Source organism: Phascolarctos cinereus, unplaced genomic scaffold, assembly GCF_003287225.1.
Source record: "Phascolarctos cinereus isolate Bilbo 61053 unplaced genomic scaffold, phaCin_HiC Scaffold_9;HRSCAF=440, whole genome shotgun sequence".
NCBI lineage: Eukaryota > Metazoa > Chordata > Mammalia > Diprotodontia > Phascolarctidae > Phascolarctos > Phascolarctos cinereus.
The window spans coordinates 47,537,830-47,556,794 of NW_027556402.1; the positions used below are offsets into that span (position 1 = coordinate 47,537,830).

General features: G+C 37.7%; 1 protein-coding gene across 3 annotated transcripts in view; it reads right to left on the minus strand.

Moving 5' to 3' along the window:
- The window catches only part of PAPSS1 (3'-phosphoadenosine 5'-phosphosulfate synthase 1), a 164,560-nt gene that overhangs the window by 62,157 nt on the left and 83,438 nt on the right, over positions 1-18,965 (minus strand). For all 3 annotated transcript variants that reach the window (XM_078148591.1, XM_021001397.2, XM_078148590.1), the window contains 2 exons: positions 4,169-4,282; positions 1,308-1,419 (listed from right to left, as the gene is read on the minus strand). In XM_078148591.1, the coding sequence (XP_078004717.1) occupies positions 1,308-1,419; positions 4,169-4,282 (226 nt within the window). The remainder of the gene's footprint in view (positions 1-1,307; positions 1,420-4,168; positions 4,283-18,965) is intronic.

An 18,965-nucleotide genomic window follows, 5' to 3' on the forward strand; every position in this document is an offset into this window, starting at 1 on the left:
ATTCAAGTTCACAGATGCCCTGAAACCCACGGGTCCATGGAGCTCGGGTAAAGACCGCTGCTACAGAGAAAATGACAACTAGCTGTTGCTGTTTTGTGCTGAGGGAAGGAACCACAAGGTGATATTTCATCTATACGTTTGCAACAAGATCTCTAGGAAAGGATAGCTAACACACCAAGGTCCAAAAGCGGATCTCAGAAAAACTGCCTTGTAAATCTGTTTTACTCCCCAGCACTCAGACTGAGATTAGCAACAGTTTAACAGGCTACCACCATAATAAATAACAGTCTACTCAATGCAGGAAGTTACACTTTTCAACAAAAATTAGTTTGCAAAGTTAAAGGTTAAGTCTGGGTTTTAACTGCTATGAACTAAGAATGACTACCATGATCCTTAGTAACCTTCAAGATGTTATATATTTGTTAGTAAATGAAAATTACGATACCATCAAAAATGAATGTCTTTACATTCTTAGAAAACCATGTTTAGAAAAGGCTGGAACTATTTCTGCATAGATGTTTCCATCATACTATTTAAATACCTCAAGAAGAATTTTAAACTTTCCATTACTCATCTTTTTTGTTTTAGTCTGGTGAAATAAAGATAATTAGAAGAATGACAACAAATTATTTTTCATCACTTTTGTAACTATTCAGACCCTACAAACAATTTTTCTCTAAAAATCAAAAGGCTACAATTATTTCTGGGAAGCAAAGGCTAACGGGATATAGAAAATGCACCAACTAGTCCTGGACTCATAGGACCCAAGTTCAAATCCCAATTCTGCCAAAAATTGTCACTTAAGCTCCCTAAAATTCGATTAACTCAACTGTGAAAGGAGAGAGTAGGACTACATGTGATTTCTAAAGTCCCTTCTGAGTCTAAAGTCTACAAATCTTTTCATAAGGAAACTTTTATACATGTGGACCTTTTTGTACTGGGCCATTCTGTTTATTAATAGAAAGATACAAGCCTTTGAATTGAAAATTCATAACTTTCATTCATCAAAGAACAGGAAGGCAAAAGAAAAGGATTTTGCTTCTTAAGTCCATGTTCAATTGCTCCCATTCCATTTTTTTCCTAAAAAAAAACTGATTTTTTTTTTAAAGAAAAATCTAAGTTAAGAAAAATGGAAAATCAATTTAAAAATAAAATAAAAAGATATGGCCTCACATGAATTTTCACTATTGAAATATCTTTATACTATTAGGAAAAACTTGGAAATAGAAAGCATTAAGAAAATAACAGTAAACCTAGATGATATAAATCCTCTAAATCAATGCAATATTTAATGCAAAATGTCTCACCATCCAGCAGACAATCAAAATGAAGGCACTGCAGGTATTCCCTCTCTCTCATGAAACCATTCAGCGGAGTCGCCCAGCCTTCTGCCAAAACCTGCACCCACTGCATGTCCAACTAAAAGACAAACAAAAGCCAAGTCACACAGATCCATTATTTGCCAAAAGTAACCAAACGCCACACTACAAAACAGCATCACATCCGTCCATCCACAGACCAACATTTATTAAGTACTTACTATGCGCCAGGCACTGTGCTAAGCACAGTTTTAAGCAAACCAATGGACTTTCAGTACTTTATTCTGAAATAAGTAGACACCAACTTTTCAAAGAAAAATATAAATTTTTCCATAATCTAACAAGCCACGCTCAGAACAAAAATCTCCGATTAGAGACGAGGGAGCTACTAAGTTATACTTGGCTAAACTATCCACGGACTGCAGAATAGGCTTCTTTGAGTTGTATGGTATAACAGGAAAGCAGGCAACACAGTGCCAAGAGGGCTGTTGGGGGTCAGGAAGACCCGAGTTCAAATCTAGCCTCAGACGCTTATTAGCCATGTGCTTCTGGGCAAATAACTTCACTTGTCTGCCTCAGTTTCCTCAATTGTAAAATGGAGATAAAAATAGCATTTGTCTCAAAGGGTAGCTGGGGGATCAAATGAAATAATATCTGTAAAATACTTGCAACATTAAAAAAAAGGAAGAAGAGGAAGAGAAGATGAAGAACATTGTAGTGGAAAGAACTCAGAAGAAGAGCTAAGAAAAGCAGAGAGAAGATGAAGAAGTAGAGGAGAGGAAAGAGTGGGTACAATTTCTAACACTTCTAATTGCAGGAGGGGCAGGAATGAAAACAGCAAGCAGCCAGATCTGAAGCAGCAACAGACGTGTTAGAACAATTATCATTCAGAAGGCAGGCGTGAGAGTAAGAGACAGCAGGAGAAGCGCTTACATTTCTTTACACAGCTCTTTAAAATGCCACAGCTAGCTAGCACAGTGGGTAGATAGAGGAACGGATGTGGAGTCAAGAAGACCTGCATTCACATCCTGTCTCTTCTCATTCTAGAACTTCCCTCAGCACCTGGGCCTTCTCAACCCGCAGCATCCCTCCGCCACGCTGGTCCCCTTGAGTCTCTCACTGGCATCTCCACTTGGGGATGATGGGCTCAGGCCAGCAATGCTTCATTCCCATCATGGCTGGAAGGATTTGGCCACCATGACTTAAAATACTAAGTAAAGCATTCTGGAAGACTATTGTCTAAAACGAGTACAGTATTGGTAAAAATATTTTTATTTGACATTGCTATAGGGATTAGAAAAGAACAGTCAAAGGTTATTCCACATCTTTACTATGACATAAATGACCAAAAGATGGAGAATGCAAGATCGCACTGTGACATTCTTCACCAACTATAAAAAAAATCTGATTTGGCAGAGCAAGACACTCCCTTAAAAGTTCTTCTCCAACAAGGTATCTGCCACGAATAAGTAAAAATCATGAAAAGTTCCTGGAAAGAAGAAACAACTGAAATGGGTTTTAGTGACCCCATGACAGTAATATCAAAAGAGGCACAAAACAGGAAGATGCATTTGCCAAAAGTCTTTATCACAATGCCTAGCACACAGTAGGTGCCGAATAAATGCTTAGCTCACAAAAGCTAGTGTTAAGGCTGCAATGGTGTCTCATTTGGGTCTCACAGCGATATTGTAAAGTAGGTGCTAGTACTGTTCCCCTTTTATAGAAGAAGAAACCAAGAAAACTCAGAGGTTAAATGACTTGCCCACGATCTCATAATGAGTAAGTGTCTGAGGCAGTCCTGGAACTCAGGTCTTCCTAACTCCGAGTCTAGCAAGCTACCCGCTGCATCACCTGGCTGCCTCTAGTCATGGAACTCTAATCTCCAAATTACTAAAAATGAGTCTCACACAGAAAGGGCGATGAAGAGGCACATGGCGAGGGTGAGCAAGCTATGGCATAACAAACAAGGAATTACAAAGGAGCACCAGAGAGAAAGAGGTCACAAAAGAAGTGCAGGCTCCAGAGAAGAGGACGGGCTAGTCACGGCAAGAGTGAGAGACAGCCAATGGGCATCCCTATGCGCTCCAGAGGCAACCTCAAGTATTCAAAAGAAATCACATATGGCTCCCAGACACGCTGGACGAACCTAATGAAGCAAGCTGATGGGAGGACACGGACAAAGGATGCATAGGCCAGACAGTTATCTACAGGTGACCAATCTTCATCACGGTACGGAACACGTACATACGTAAGATCACAGATTCATTTCAGTAAAGTGTCCACATCAAAACAAGAAAGTACAACGGCCATCACCAAGTCAAGTCCATCTATTAGGAAGTAGCAGTAAATAACAGTATTCAATAAGAAACGTACCTATTATTAAAGTCAGAAATAGTGGATTAATGGAAACCTTTAAAAATATTTGAGGGAAAAGGAAAGCTAAGGGGGGGGTTACACATACTTTTCAGGATAGCTGACAGAGTATAACTGACAGCACTGGATTTGAGGGTTAGAAGTTCTCGGTTTGGATACTGCCTCAGACTAGCTAGGTGATCCTCAACGTCTCAGTTGTCTCATCTGTCAAAAGGGCTTTTACACAGATCAAATGACGAAGGTAAAATGCTTTCTGAATCTTAACACACTACATCAATGTTAGCTATGATTACTATTTTGTTAAACTGCAAATCTTAATACATTAATCAATGTCAGCTCTCATCACTATTCAGTTAGAAATATTTTAGTTCGAATAACTCTGGATACCTCAGTACTGTAAGCTTCCTTTATTTCACTAGGAGGGATAGCCATCGATGTTTTGTCTGCAAAGTAAATAAATGTCCTCTGACCCCTACCTTATTTATTTTCAGTGCTGGTAAGGTTTCTGCATCTGTTTTTGCCAGCTGAAGTTTATTTTCTGGAACATACAGCTCCTTTACTTCATAAGAAGCATCTACTGGTACAATATCCTATATAAAGAAAAAACAATAGCAACATGGAATATCTTTTTCAGATGGTTTAGATTTATTCAAAAAGCATCCTTATTGCTACCGAATAACACAGAGACATATACACATACTACACATACATACATAATACATATCTATAGCCATATATTCATATGTTTTTTTTAAGTGTGGATTGAACACTCTGAGGTTTACTATGCATTACACCCAAATGGCTGCAAGCTGTTTGTCTGTGTTGGTTTTTTGAGGATCCATGTTTCATACTCACTCCTGGGGCTTAATGGACAGCGAGGCTGTATCAGGGAAAAAAAGTACAAGGGCAGTGATACAAATCCAATCAGGTAAATCCTATGTAAAAGAGTCCCATGAAGAGAGCCACCCCCCAAGCCTCCTCCTAAGTCTGGGAGTCCAGAGAACGAGGCAGCCTTGAAAAGATGAACCAAAAACTCTTAAGGGCTGGAGAAGTAGGACCTCACTCATGCCAAGGTTTTGTCATTTCAACAAATGATAGGAGAAATGTCATAAGCAACTAATAACAAACCAGAAATGTTTCATTCTTATGCTACTTCTTCCCCATCTAAGCCCACTAATGGATAAGAGGTACCCATTTTAACCAAGGGTCAACTTCTTTCTGTTGAATACAACAGTAGGAGATGCCTGGGAAGACTTGTATTAATTGATACTCAGTATACAATAACGACATTGTAAAAACAAATAACTTTGAAGGCCTTAAGGACTCTGATCAATGCAAGGATGAATCATGATGCCAAAAAACCAGGGATGAACGACGCAGACCACCTCTTGATGGAGATGTGATGGACTCAGATGCAGAATGAGATATACATATTTTAAACATGGACAATGTGGGAATTTGTCTTGCTTGACTATGTTTATTTATTACAAGATTTTTTGGTTTGTTTTGGTTTGGGTTTTTTTTCCCCCTCTTTTTAATTCAGGGTAGGGGGTGGAGATGAGATAAAGAAAATAAATGCTTAAGTGAAAAATTAAATTTTTAAGAATAACTAATGCTTCAATTCCAGAGTGTTCCACATAATGCTCCAATACTACCATGTATGATTTTTTTTTTAAACTCTTACTTGGCTGTATGTTGACATTAAAAGTCTCAAAATACACCTAACTCCATTTGCCTTTGAAAAGAAGGGCTGTGTTTCAGAATAAAATTTGAGCCCTAACAACACTTTCTAAGCACGTTGAAGCCAATGTTTTCATTTCAAACATGCTCTCCGGTAGAAAGTAAACACCATTAACTTTGTGAATTTGCAATTCACTGTTTTCCAAGAATATTACTTTCAACAAAGAGAAAGAATAGTGCTTAATGATCATCTCAAATTGTGAAGTTGTAATCAGTTCTTCATGGGGAGGCAGCAGGGCCCAGTGGAAAGGCCCTCCAGTCAGAGGAGCTAGATTGAAATCTTGCCCAACACTTACTACCTGTGTGACTTGGACCAGTCACTTAAACTTTCCTACATCTCAGTTTCTTCAGCTGTAAAACACGGAGGTTGTATTAGACGGCCTCTGAGGTCCCTTCTAGCTCTGGCTCTAAAGACCTCATTAATTAAGAAAACATGCTTAAAAGAAAATCATTCTTTCAGGAACATGAAAGCTAAAGGCAGTCAAGTAAGAGGTCAAAATGCTTTCTTCTCTTTTTCTTTAAGTGTTTCTTAGTCTGTTTCTTGGGATAAGTTCTTGGTCACATGGATTCTGTACAAAATTCTTGATTAAAAATACAACAGTGTATGCTTTTTAAAAACCTCTACTCAGCTATATTTTCATCTTAATTTATAGTCTCAGAATTCAGACTCCAAATGCCTTTATGACCCAAACATCAAAATTAAAGCTAAGAAATCAAAATGGGGGTGGGGGAGCTTTTTCAAAAAGGCATCTAAATTATACTTCTGGAAGTAACACACACAGACCCATCATAATGGGAATTGGTGGGGACAGACCTCCAAGCTGCATTACATTGCTGCCACATTAGAGGCAGAGACAAGGACACAATCAGTCAAGCAGGAATCCAAAGAAGGGGAAAGGAGGACAAAAAAATTCTAGCTTCAAACCATTTCTAGCACATTCTAGTGACAAGTCATGAGTTGTCACAAAACCACTATCCAGTCTCTAAGAGGGACAAAACCACCTCAAAGAAAAGCCAGGGTATCTGGACAACAGAAACTAAAAGTAATTTCAACTTTCCTGACACACACAAGCTGTCCATTAGACTTAGGATTCCTTAGGCTCTCCAGACACCCAACGTGCTCTTGGAAACAGTGTGTGTTCCTTGCAACTTGTACATAAAATAACTTATTTCAGGCAATTTCCCTTAAAACAAAAACAACAGATCACAGGCCAACCAAGTAGCAATAAGTCATAGGCCTAAATGCTCACCCCTAACCCCAACAGCAAACAGTAGGTACTTAGTAAGAAAGCAAGAAGGGGAATTTCTAGAGGTCTTCCTCAGATACGCAGTGATAATCAATCTAGTCTCTGTCAGTAGCAATATTTTTTTAATTAATTTATTTTGATTTATCAACAATCATTTCCATAAGCTTTTGAGTTTTAAATCTTTCTCCCCCTTCCTCTTTACCTCCCTCCCTAAGACAGCACACAATCTGATATAAGCTATACACATACATTCCTACTAAACATATTTTCATATTAGTGATATTGTAAGGAAGAATTAGAACCAACAGAAGGAACCATTCACAAGTAAGAGGAAATAAAGCAAAACAGAAGGGAAAAAAAAGAGCAAATAGTGTGCTTCAATCTGCATTCAAACTCCATAGTTCTTTCTTTGGACGTGGATAGCATTTTCCATCATGAGGCCTTTGGAGATGTCTTATATTCTTACATCGCTGAGAAGAGCTAAGTCTATCAGTATTAGTCATTGCACAACATGGCTGATATTGTGTACAACGTTCTCTTGGTTCTGCTCACTTCACTCGGCATCAGACCATACAAGTCTTTCCAGGTTTTTCTGAAGTCAGCCTGCTCATCATTTCTTGTAGCACGATAGTATTCCATTACATTCACACATACCACAACTTGCTCAGCCATTTCCCCATTGATGGGCATCCTCTCAATTTCCAATTCTTTGCCACCACAAAAAGAGCTGCTATGTATATTTTTGTACATGTGAGTCCTTTTCCCATTTGTTTTATCTCTTTGGGATACAGCCCTAGAAGTGCTCTTGCTGGGTCAACAGGTATGCACATTTTTATAGCCCTTTGGACATGGTTCAAATTGCTCTCCAAAATGGCTGGATCATTTCACAACTCCACCAACAATGCATTAGTGTTTCAATTTTCCCACGTGTTCTCCAACATTTATCATTTTCCTGTTTTATCATGTTGGCCAATCTGATAGGTGTGATGTGGTACCTCAGAGTTGTTTTGATTTGCGTTTCTCTAATCAACAGTGATTTACAGCATTAAAGATGGCTTTAATTTCTTTATCTGAAAACTGCCTGTTCATATCATTTGACCATTTATCAACTGGGGAATGACTTGCATTCTTATAAATTTGACTTAATTCTTTATATATTTTAGAAATGAGGCCCTTATCAGAAACACTGGTTGTACAAATTCTTTCCCAGTTTTCTACTTCCCTCCTAATCTTGGTTGCATTGGCTTTGTTTGTGCACAAACTTTTCAATTTAATGTAACCAAAATTATCCATTTTGCATTTCATAATGTTCTCTATCTCCTGTTTGGTCATGAATTCTTCTGTTCTCCATAAATCTGATAGGTAAAACATTCCTTGTTCTCCCAGTTTTGCTTACAGTATCAGCCTTTATATCTAAATCATGAACCCATTTTGACTTTATTTTGACATATGGTGTAAGATTTTGGTCCATGCCTAGTGTCTGCCATACTCTTTTCCAGTTTTCCCAGCAGTTTTTGTCAAATAGTGAGTTCTTGTCCCAGAAGTCTTTGGATTTATCAAATAGTAGATTACTACTATTGTGTCTTGCATACCTAACCTATTCCGCTAATCCACTACTCTATTTCTTAGCCACTACCAAGCAGTTTTGATGATTGCTGCTTTATAATACAATTTAAGATCTGGAATGGCTAGGACACCTTCCCCTGTATTTGTTTTCATTAGTTCCCTTGATATTCTGGACCTTTTATTATTCCAAATTAATCTTTTTTTTTTTGCTCTATAAAATAATTTTTTGGTAAGAAGAGATATTTAAAAAGTTAATTTAGAGACCCAAATGAAGACTGAATCAAAAGGACTCTGGGAAGATGGCGGAGCAGGTCAGAAAACTTTCAGCTCTCCAAATTTCCTCCAGAAAAAAAGACAGAACATTGGCTGAGAGCAGCAGAAATAAAGCAGTTACTAAGACAATTTAACCCCAGGAAAAACTCCAGAGGCAAAGGGTTAGCCTAGTGAAGTGCAAATACCTCCAGGCCAACTCTGCAGAATCAACAAACAACAGACCCTGGGAGCAGCTGGTTTGAGAGGCGGAGGGAGTATGAGAACTGCAAGGAGCAAGACCATTTGCATGACCGTGTGGCTGAGGGCCCTACCTGTGGCTTAGGAGTAAAAAGTCCAAGTATGGGCCCCAAGACAGACCTCAGAAAATAACAGTCAGAAGGACCTGAGACCATACGTCAAAGCTTAGAACTTGATTACACTAATAGCTGCTAAAAATAAAGAAAAAGTAAATAAATCAAAATGAGTAAACAAAGGAGAAAAAAAACCAACCATGGATAGTTACTATGGGGATAGAGAATATCTGGGTTCATATTCAGAGGAAGATAAGAGAGCCAAAAAAGTCATTCCTTTTTCAATGAGAAAGGCCAAATGGTCTCAAGCACAAAAATAGTTCTTGCAAGAACTTAAAAAAGACTTTAAAAATCCAATAAGAGAGACTGAGGGAAAAATTAGAAAAAAAAAAGAACAATCCAAGAAAATTATGAAAAGGAAGTCAACCAACTGGAAATAGAGAATCAAAAACTTAAGGAAGTTAATAATTCCTTGAAAACTACAATCAGGCAAGGGAAAACTAATGAAACACCAAGAAATCATAAAACAAAAGCAAAAGAATGAAAAAATAAGAGAAAGTTAAACATCTCATCAGGAAAACAACCAATCTGAAGAACAGATCAAGGAGAAATAATATAAGAATAGTCAAACTATCTGAAAATTATGATTTTAAAAAAAGAATCTTGATACAATATTACCAGAAATTATCAAGGAAAACCGCCCTGAAGTTCTAGAACAAAAAAGCAGAGTAGAAATGGAAAAAATCTACTGATCATCACTGGAGATCCCAGGAAGAAAACTTACAGGAATATTATAGGAAAGTTGAAAAGCTCCCAGGTTAAGGAGACAATATTAGAAGCAACAAGAAAGAGTATTTTAATATCATGGAATTACAATAAGGATTACACAAGACCTAGCAGCTACTACTTTGAAGGACAATAGGTCTTCGAATACTATATTCTTTGAATATTATATATACAACCAAGGGTAACTTACCCAGCAAAGTTAGGTACAATCCTGAATGGGAAAAAAAATGGACATTTAACGAACTCAAAGACTTTCAGGTATTTGTGACAAAAATCCCAGAATTTAACGGAAAATTTGACATATAACATCTAGGAGAAATATAAAGCAAACGTTAAAGACCAATTATAAGGGACTCAATAAGGTCAAATTGTTTACTTCATAAAAGTGAAGATATTAGCAGTATTCTTATGATTGTCATCATTATTTGGGCAGTTTGAAAGAAAAGCTTGGGCTGAGCTGAGTATGATGGGATGATTCTAAAAAAATATAACTATGTAGGTAGGGATAAAAAAGAGCAATTATCTCATACAAATGAGGTATAAAAGGAAAAACTGATATTAGACATTAGTGGGGGGCAAGGAGGGTAGTGCTGCAAACTTGCTCTCCTAGGAGAATGGGTTAAAGAGGGAACACTCTCTCTCACTACACACACACACACACACACACACACACACACACACACATATACATATATGTATGTATAAAATACTTCTAAATTCAGAAAGAAATAAGAGGTATAGGGTCCAGGAAGAAGGTAAGGGAGGGACTCCTAGAAGGTTAAGGAACAGGAGGACAAGGCAGTGGGTAGAAGCAAAAAAAAAGGAGTGAGGAGGGATATAGGGTGAGAAATAGTGAGGAAAAATAGGCAGGAGAAAAATACACAAGTAATTGTAACTTAAAATGTGAATGGGACAAATTTACCCATAAAATGAAAATGGATAGCAGATTAAAAATTTGAATTCTACAATACGTTGCTTTCAAGAAACATCATAAAAATGGGAGATACACACAAAGCTAAAATGAATGGCAGGAGTAGAATTTAGTATGTAAAAAAAAGCAAGGATAGTAATCACAATCTCAGACAAAGTTAAAGTTAAAGTTAAAATAGATTTAATCAAAAGTGAAAAATAGATTAACCACTCTGTGTCAACACTATTATTCAATGTTGTTTTCGACCATTTAAAACACCTAGGTAGTATAAAATCCCTGAGCATGTACCTGCCAAAACAGACACAGGAACTATATGAATATAAACATAAAAACACTTTTTATACAAATAAACTCAGATCTAAATAACGTAATATTTATTGTTCATGGGTAGGTAAAGCCAATATAAGTTTTAAAATGACAATTTTACCTAACTAATATATTTATTCAATGTCATCCCAATTAAATTACTAAAATATTATTTTACTGAGTTGGAAAAAAAATAATAAAGTAAATTTGGAAGAATAAAAGGTCAGAAACTTCAATGAAACCAGGGGGGAAATATGTAAAAGAAGTAGAATCAGCAACATCAGACTTTAAACTATATTATAAGGTGAGAGCATTGTAGAAGTGTAAAAGGGAGAATTTTGATTATTTTAAATTAAAATGTTCTTGTATAAATAAAAATCCACGTAGCCAGGAATAGAAGGAATGCAGAAAATTGTGGGGGGGGGGAACTTTCATAGACAATCTCTCAGATAGGACGTGACTGGGTTGGGATATTGCTGTGGTATAAGAAATGATGAGCTGGCTGATTTAGAGAAACATGGAAAGACTTGGACTTATGAAGGAAGATGCTATCCACCTTCAGAGAAATGCTTGATAGGATGAAATAAGCATAGTATGGTTTTACATATATGTGTATGAGTGTATATATTTAGAGATACTTATGTACAGGGGTGTGTGTGTGTGTGTGTATATATATATATGTGTGTGTATATATACACATATATATATATATATATATATATCTGTGTCTTCTTTGGGGGGGGGAGAGGGAAAAAAATAAAGTAAAAAAGGCACAGCAGAGAACAAAAGAAAACCAACAAAGAAGCAAAGAAAAGCTGGGTAGCTTTGAAAACAATGTGTAGCATTTATTATATACGGTTTCTTGAAATGGAAATTTGTTGTTTTACACTGAATCCTCTCTCATGGTCTGCCGTGCACATGTTTTTTTTTTCTTTTCTCATTTTGTATTTAAGTTTAAAATTTTAAAAATTTACCAAAAAAAAGGAAAAAAAAGCAACTGAATCAGTATAGTTTTATGGGCCTGTTTGGATCAGATCCATGATTATTCTGATACAGGTAGCTCTCATTCAAGAAACTCCTTTTACCCAGGCAAATCAGCACCTGTTGTGCAGTTACAAGGTAATGCTAAAAGGTAAGCTATCTGTCCAGTCACAAGGACAAGAGGAGTCAGAAGTTGGTCATGAATTCAGGTCTCCCTGACTCTGAGGTCAGCTCTCTATCATCCACTACACCATCCTGCCCCTCAAGTATGTTTTATGAATCCCAATAACTAAAGCTGAGGTGCTCTTTCTCCTTCTACTAGAAATACCTTAAATAAACTAAATGAGACCTATATGCAGAAGGCATTAATAAGCATTTATTACATAGCTGATTAAATAAAGAATATATGCAGGCTCTATAGCTTTATCATACAATGATCGCACACCATGGTTTTTCTTAGGGAGAAGATGTGCAGGTCATACAACAGACAGCCCCCTAAAAATAGTAGCCTTTGTGTTTTCAAGTCATTGTCCATCAGGAAGCCACTAAAGAGTTTATGAGCACACTGATCCCACATTTTAAGTTTCCCCCTCCACTTTCTGCACTTTTTTCTTAAGCCAAGCACGCCTTTGAACGTTAAGACGTTCCTATTTTTAATGTACCTATTAAATTATTATCTGAACAGCAACCATCCCAAGCATGCAGACCAACACAGAAAATTCTGGCAACACTTGATAGCCAAGCTGCAAAGCCTGGTTTTGATGTGCAGAGTAAAAGACATTTTAGGGCATTAAGCCACCACTTTGTAGAAAGACAAACCTTTAAACAATTCATAGCACCAGTAAAATCTAGATTTAAAAGCAGCATTTAAAACATCACTTCAGATTAAAAACAGCAGCAGAAAGTCTCACTTCCTTCAGCCACCAGAAGGCTGGTTAAAAGGCAATGCGAGCAGGCCATCTAGTGACCGTTTCAAGGTTAGAAAGAAATTCTATCCCATATCCCAGACCTTCATATACACTACATAATCCAACCATCATGACTCACAGAATCACACACACAAACCAAAACGGACTGCAGGTGCTGCAGTCTGAGACTGGGAGCAGGTGAGGGAACCGAGTCACTCAGAAGCTACCTGCTGACAGCAACATCCTAAGGCTGACTGACTATTGATGGTTGTCAGACAAAACAAAACAAACCTTTTCTAATGGAAATGCATTAAAAGGAGCAATTCCAAAAAGAAATCCCTTCAAAATGAAGTCTCTACAAAAGTACCCAAAGGAAAAGCTGGCATTCCCACTGCCTGGGGTAGATGTTACAACCACAGTAATCAAATCTCTTCATTCATTGGAACACAAGCTTCAATGACGCAGGATGAGATTTATTTCTTCTGTGTTTCCAGCTCCTAGCTGAGGGCCCCTTCTCTCCTTCATTTCCTCTTTCCTTTTCTCTTTCTTTCCCACTGAATGTCTCCTTTTCTATCTCTCGGTGTCTGGTGTCTTTGACCCTATATCTGTAGATATAAAACTTCTACTGTAACTGATGGGCTCTGAGATTTCCCTGGACAATGAATTGGTAAATGGACCTGCCCAAGGTCACAGAACTCATCTATGTTAAGAGAAAGTCTGGAACTCAGGTTTTCCTGACCCCAAAGCTCGTCTATCACTCACTACACTAAAATGTAGATTATTATTTCTCATTTATTATATTGTTCAGATAACTCATTACACTGTTTAAATCCAACTTTATGTGAGACTGAACCTGACCTCAGTAACTCCCCAGGAATACTGGAGATGGTTACAAAGAATTTTAGATTCCTCCAGGTCCCAGATCCACACACCCAGGTCTTACTTTGGGTGTGTTTTGAACCTTTCTGTTTGAGCCAAAAAGAAGTTTTTTGTTTATGTTTACTAATATCCATCTCAATTTACCTTACTTCCAAAGTCGCCCTCTTGGCAAAACTGCTTAATCACATATAGGTGGTTCACGTTCCTTTGTCTAAATACTATATAATGTAAACCTTCCAGACCCTGGGTGAGAGGGAGCCACACCTTTCCATCCTCTACCAAATGACCTAATAAATTTCTCTCTAAAACTATTTCATATTTGGGGTTTGCTCTCATGAACAATAATATCCACTCTCCCTTTGCATGCAGTAGGTACTTAATAATAAAAGTTTGTTTATTGAAGGTTCCTGGGCACCCAATGGTTTGTCCATCTATCACCCTTTCCTCCCCTCCCCCCCCAAAAAAGGATTAATGTCTTTGCTGAATAGGGAGAAGGCAAAACATAGGGGAAAGTTTATTGTTATTTGAGAAACTGGGTTTTCAAGGAGGCACTGCAAAATCCAACTGGGGATGGGATGGATAGCTAGTTAAATGTGCCGCCGTTTTATCAGGTACTATCTAGAAATTCAGCTCTTCATTTCCTTATCTTCTTCTAGATTATTAAAACACCCTACTACCTGGTCTCTTTAGGAGCAAGTAGGTGGCACATTTGGTTTCAAATACTTACTAGCTGGGTGACCCTGGGCAAGTCACTTAACCCTGTTTGCCTCAATTTCCTCATTTGTAAAATAAGCTGGAGAAGGAAATGGCAAATCACTCAGTACCTTTACCAAGAAAATCCCAAATGGGGTCACAAAGAGTCAGGCAGGACTGAAAAATAAATTAACAACAACTGGTCTCCTTGCCTTATCTCTCTGCATTCTAGTCCTACCCTTATATAGCAACCAAAGTGACTTTCCACTTTGCACATATCAAACCATGTCATTCTCCTACTCAAAAATCTCCTGTGACATTCTATCACTTTGTGGTTAAACTTATAACCCTCCGCTTAGCTTTGAAAGTCTTTCACAACATGCTCCAACCTGTTTTTTCCAGCTTCACTGTACACTGCTCACCCTCCTACACTCTGGCGCCTGACAAAAGGTCATTCACATCGTACTCCATCTCTCACCCCAGGGTTGCTGCAGTGGCCTAGATGCACGCCATCTTCACCTCTGCCCCACAGAATCCCTCTTCAAGATGCAGCTCAAGCCCCTCTTTGGACTTGAAATATTAACTGATCCCCAAAATGCTGGTGCCCTCCTTCCCTAACTTGAATGTATTGTATTTTTCCTCCTTACATTGTTTTTTCTGCTCTTAAGTATATGTCCTTATTATCCTCTTCTCATGCCCTGCCCCCAATTAAGTGGTAAATTCCTTAACACCAAGGATTACTTCATTCTTTTTATCTGCATCCTCAGTGCCTCACAGTGACTGGCACAGTATGCTTTGTAATTGGTTATTTCACTCTAATACACACTCTAATATCCAGGACCTGGTGGATTTTCCCCATATGCTAGTAATCCCCAACCTAAAATGTAAAGTCAATCATCCTCTAATTGTTCTAAAAATGTTCTCTAAACTTTTGTTTGATTACATCTCCAACAGTTACCAAAAAAAAAGTTTAAGCATTTGCTCCCATTTCATATATTTATTTAGAAATTATATGCATGTATTATTTTGTTATTTTATGTCACAAAATGTGAAAAAAAATTAAAGGAAACTAGAGAGAACAAAAAGTTTTTTTATATTGTTGATCAATAAAACTGACTTTAAAATATTGCTTACTTCCTTTATATCTCATCTTTTTTAATAATTCTTAGTATTAATAGCAATGTGATTGAATTTGCTTCATTATGTGCTTTAATTATTTTAATGCAGAGACTCAAAGGTCAGGTCCTAAGATGAGTTTATTTCAAAACTTGGTCATGGCTAATACAGACACCTCACAAAGAGCTATAAATCCATGTGGAAGAACTACTACACATAACTAAATAAATCATGATACTCACCTTTCAGGTTCAGCCACCAATTCTGCAGAGGTTCTGCTGAAATTCAGTGCATAAATTTCCATCCTCACAGGTGTCAATCAGCTGTTCTTGGCCACTAATTTAACTGAATTGCATTATCATAGTTTTAACAAGTCAGTTCAAAACTGACTGTAAAACTGACTGAAATTCTTCCTTCGGAAGATTTTTTTAAACCATAGGTTAGGAAATTCTGTTGCCAAGTTTTTAAAATATGCAGATAAAGAGTTTTTATAGGTTAACAACACACTTAGATCATTTGGCAACAAAATCTCATAAAATGGAAACATTTCAAATTCTGTTTCCAAGTTTGTCAAGAATACAGATAAGAGAATTTTTATAGGTAACAAACTTACATTGTTTGGCAACAAAATCCCATAAGGATGGACACATTTCAAATAAGGATGATCTGAGGTAACATATAAAGTGCTCATAAAACTTTAAGGCACTTAGAGACATGCTATTACTATTTATTATTTCTAAACAGCTCTTTTCAAAATGCTCTCTCCTCAGCATGAATCTTTTTCATTCATTTCAAAAAGCAGTTACTTTCCCATTGTTAAAAAGTTACTTTTACTTTAAAGGAACTGATTAAGTGTGTTTATTTTTTCCAAACTATCTACCAGGCCACATACTGATAGCCTATTTATTATCACAGAAATAGTAGGTTTCATTCACCTGTAAGTATGACAATGCCAGACTTTGACCCAAATAGCCAATGAGGTTCTGTGTGGTACAAATTTTCATGGCTGCTTTCGACTTCTTGTCCTATCTGACTAGACAATTATCGTTTTTACCTCAATGTGATAAAGATGTACCACTTGGAGTAGAACGGTCAGCTCTGCCATTTCTGGGAAAGAATCTTTTCAAGCTGCTTGACAATTTTGTGAGGATTAGTTTAGTTAAAACTAGATAATCTAAACTAAAAATACACTTAACTGGGCACTGGTAAATTATAATAGGTCACAATATAGTGACAGGAAAAGAAAAAATGAGGACACCTCCATCAACCCTCTTACCTCAAGACACTTTAAATACACGACAGATGACCACCTGACATACAGACTATGCAAGGGTGCCAGTGTCAATCCATATATTGAACATCATGAAATTATAAGGTTTTTTCCAAGATTTTAAAAGAATGTAAATAGGGATGGCGACCAGAGATGTGATTTCACTGTTGTGAGGAACTTTCAATGGGCAATGAACAAGGTCACAGAGCTAGCATGATTAAAAAGTAGGATTTGAATTAGAAGCAGGAGAGGGAGAAGAAGAAAGGGAGAAAGGTTGGGAGAGGGGGAGAAGTGTGTATAGAAAAAGATACATAGGCTATAAAGGAGAAAGGAATTCCGAACAGTTTTACCATTAATCATTTTAGCTGTAATGATGTCTAGAAAATATACACAATTAAAATTTGCTATGAGGGCTATTATATGATCTCTCACAGATTTCAAGAGCTTAACCAACAGAATTAGCTTCACAAGTTTTAGCAATTACTTTGCCAAGAATACCATACATTCCGTGCAGCAAAGGAGGAAATGTTAAGAGACTGTTTACTATGTTTAAAACTGTGAAATTTTTAAAGTAAAAATGCTGTTGGCCTAAGAAACCAGTTCAACAAGCATTTATTGCCTGCCTACCATACACAAAACACTGCACCAGGCACTGGAGATTGAAAACTAAGAAGTCCTTGGCTTCAAAGAGTTTACACTCACCAGGAAGACACACCACCTGTATAGATAAGTGGATACAAAATAAATTTTAAGTGAAAGCACTAATAAATTGGAGGGTCAACAAAGGCTGGGTCCAGGGGTGGGGAATCTGTGGCCTCGAGGCCATGTGTGACCCTCTAGGTCCTCAAGTGCAGCCCTGACTTGGGGTTCCCCACCCCTGGATTGTGTAGACAGTAGAGCCTGAGCTGAGCGGGGAATTGCTAGGTAGTTAAAGATATTAAGTGGAGCAACTAGGTGGCGCCATAGTGCACAGAATGCTGGGCTTGGACTCAGGAAGATTCCTCTTCCTAAATTCAAATTCAACCTCAGACACTTACTTACTAGCTGTGTGACTCTGGGCAAGTCACTTCACCCCATTTGCCTCAGTTTCCTCAACTGTAAAATAAGCTGGAGAAGGAAACAGCAAACCCCTCCAAGTACCTTTGCCAAATGGGCTCACAAGCAGTCACCACTCCAGCATCTTTGCCAAATGGGCTCACAAGGAGTCAGACACAACTGAAATGACTGAACGACAAAGGATTCTAAGAAGTAAAGCTAAGGATGGAGTGAGTCCAGGCCAGAAGATGCAGCTCTTCCCCGGTTTGGGAAACAGCCTGCAGGCCATTTTGGCTGGACTGTAAAGTCCACGAAGGAAGATGATAAGAAACAAGTCTGGGAAGGCAGGCTGAAACCATATTATAGTAGACTTTAAATGTCAGGCTAGATTTTTAACCAGGGAGTATTAGGGAGTCCCCGAAGCTACTTTAGGCAGGAAATGGTAATCCTAATGATGAAAAGCAACAGGGTTTCTTTCAAAGCTTCCCCTCTAAAATGCTAGGTGGACAATTTCTCTGGGTAGGAGGTGGCACAGACGTAGACACATAGAGCTGTCTTCTAACCAGGGTTTTCTTTTATTAATAACGTGTTATGGTTCTTATTAGATATGCCATCCATGCAGACTCACCAGCAGTATCTCAGGATCCCATACAACTATTAAAGAAATTAATTTCTTCCAAGTAGAATGGGACTTTATTTCAATCAATAAGCATTTATTAAGTGCTTACTATGTACCAGGTTATGAGTCAGACACAGGGAATAGAAAGTTAAAGAACAAAAAAAACCAATCACTCTTCTTAAGGCATTTTCCTATGTGGTCCTACTTTAGCACTTTATCCTGGCCCAGCAGCAAACTCGGTTCTCAAAGGCCAAGACAACTAAACACAGTGGCAACAGGTCCTACACCAAATTCCAGTCCAGCCTGGCAAAGAATTCCTGCAGGAGGCCTTCCGGCATCCCCTAGCCTGCTAGTCTCTTCCCCTAAAATGAGGATCCTTCATCTGGAGACTGTGAATTTTTTTCAAAAAATATTTTGACCACTATATTTCAACTTAGCACAATGCCTGGAACATAGCAGGCATTTAATACATGTTTACTGATTGATAAATTAGTTACCTTTGCAATCCTATGTATTTTATTTTATGCATTTAAGACATTCTAAGGAGGGGTCTACAGGCTTTACCAAACTGTCAAAAGGGTCCAGGGCACACACAGAAAGGTGAAGAGCCAATGACCTAAGACTATCTCCCAT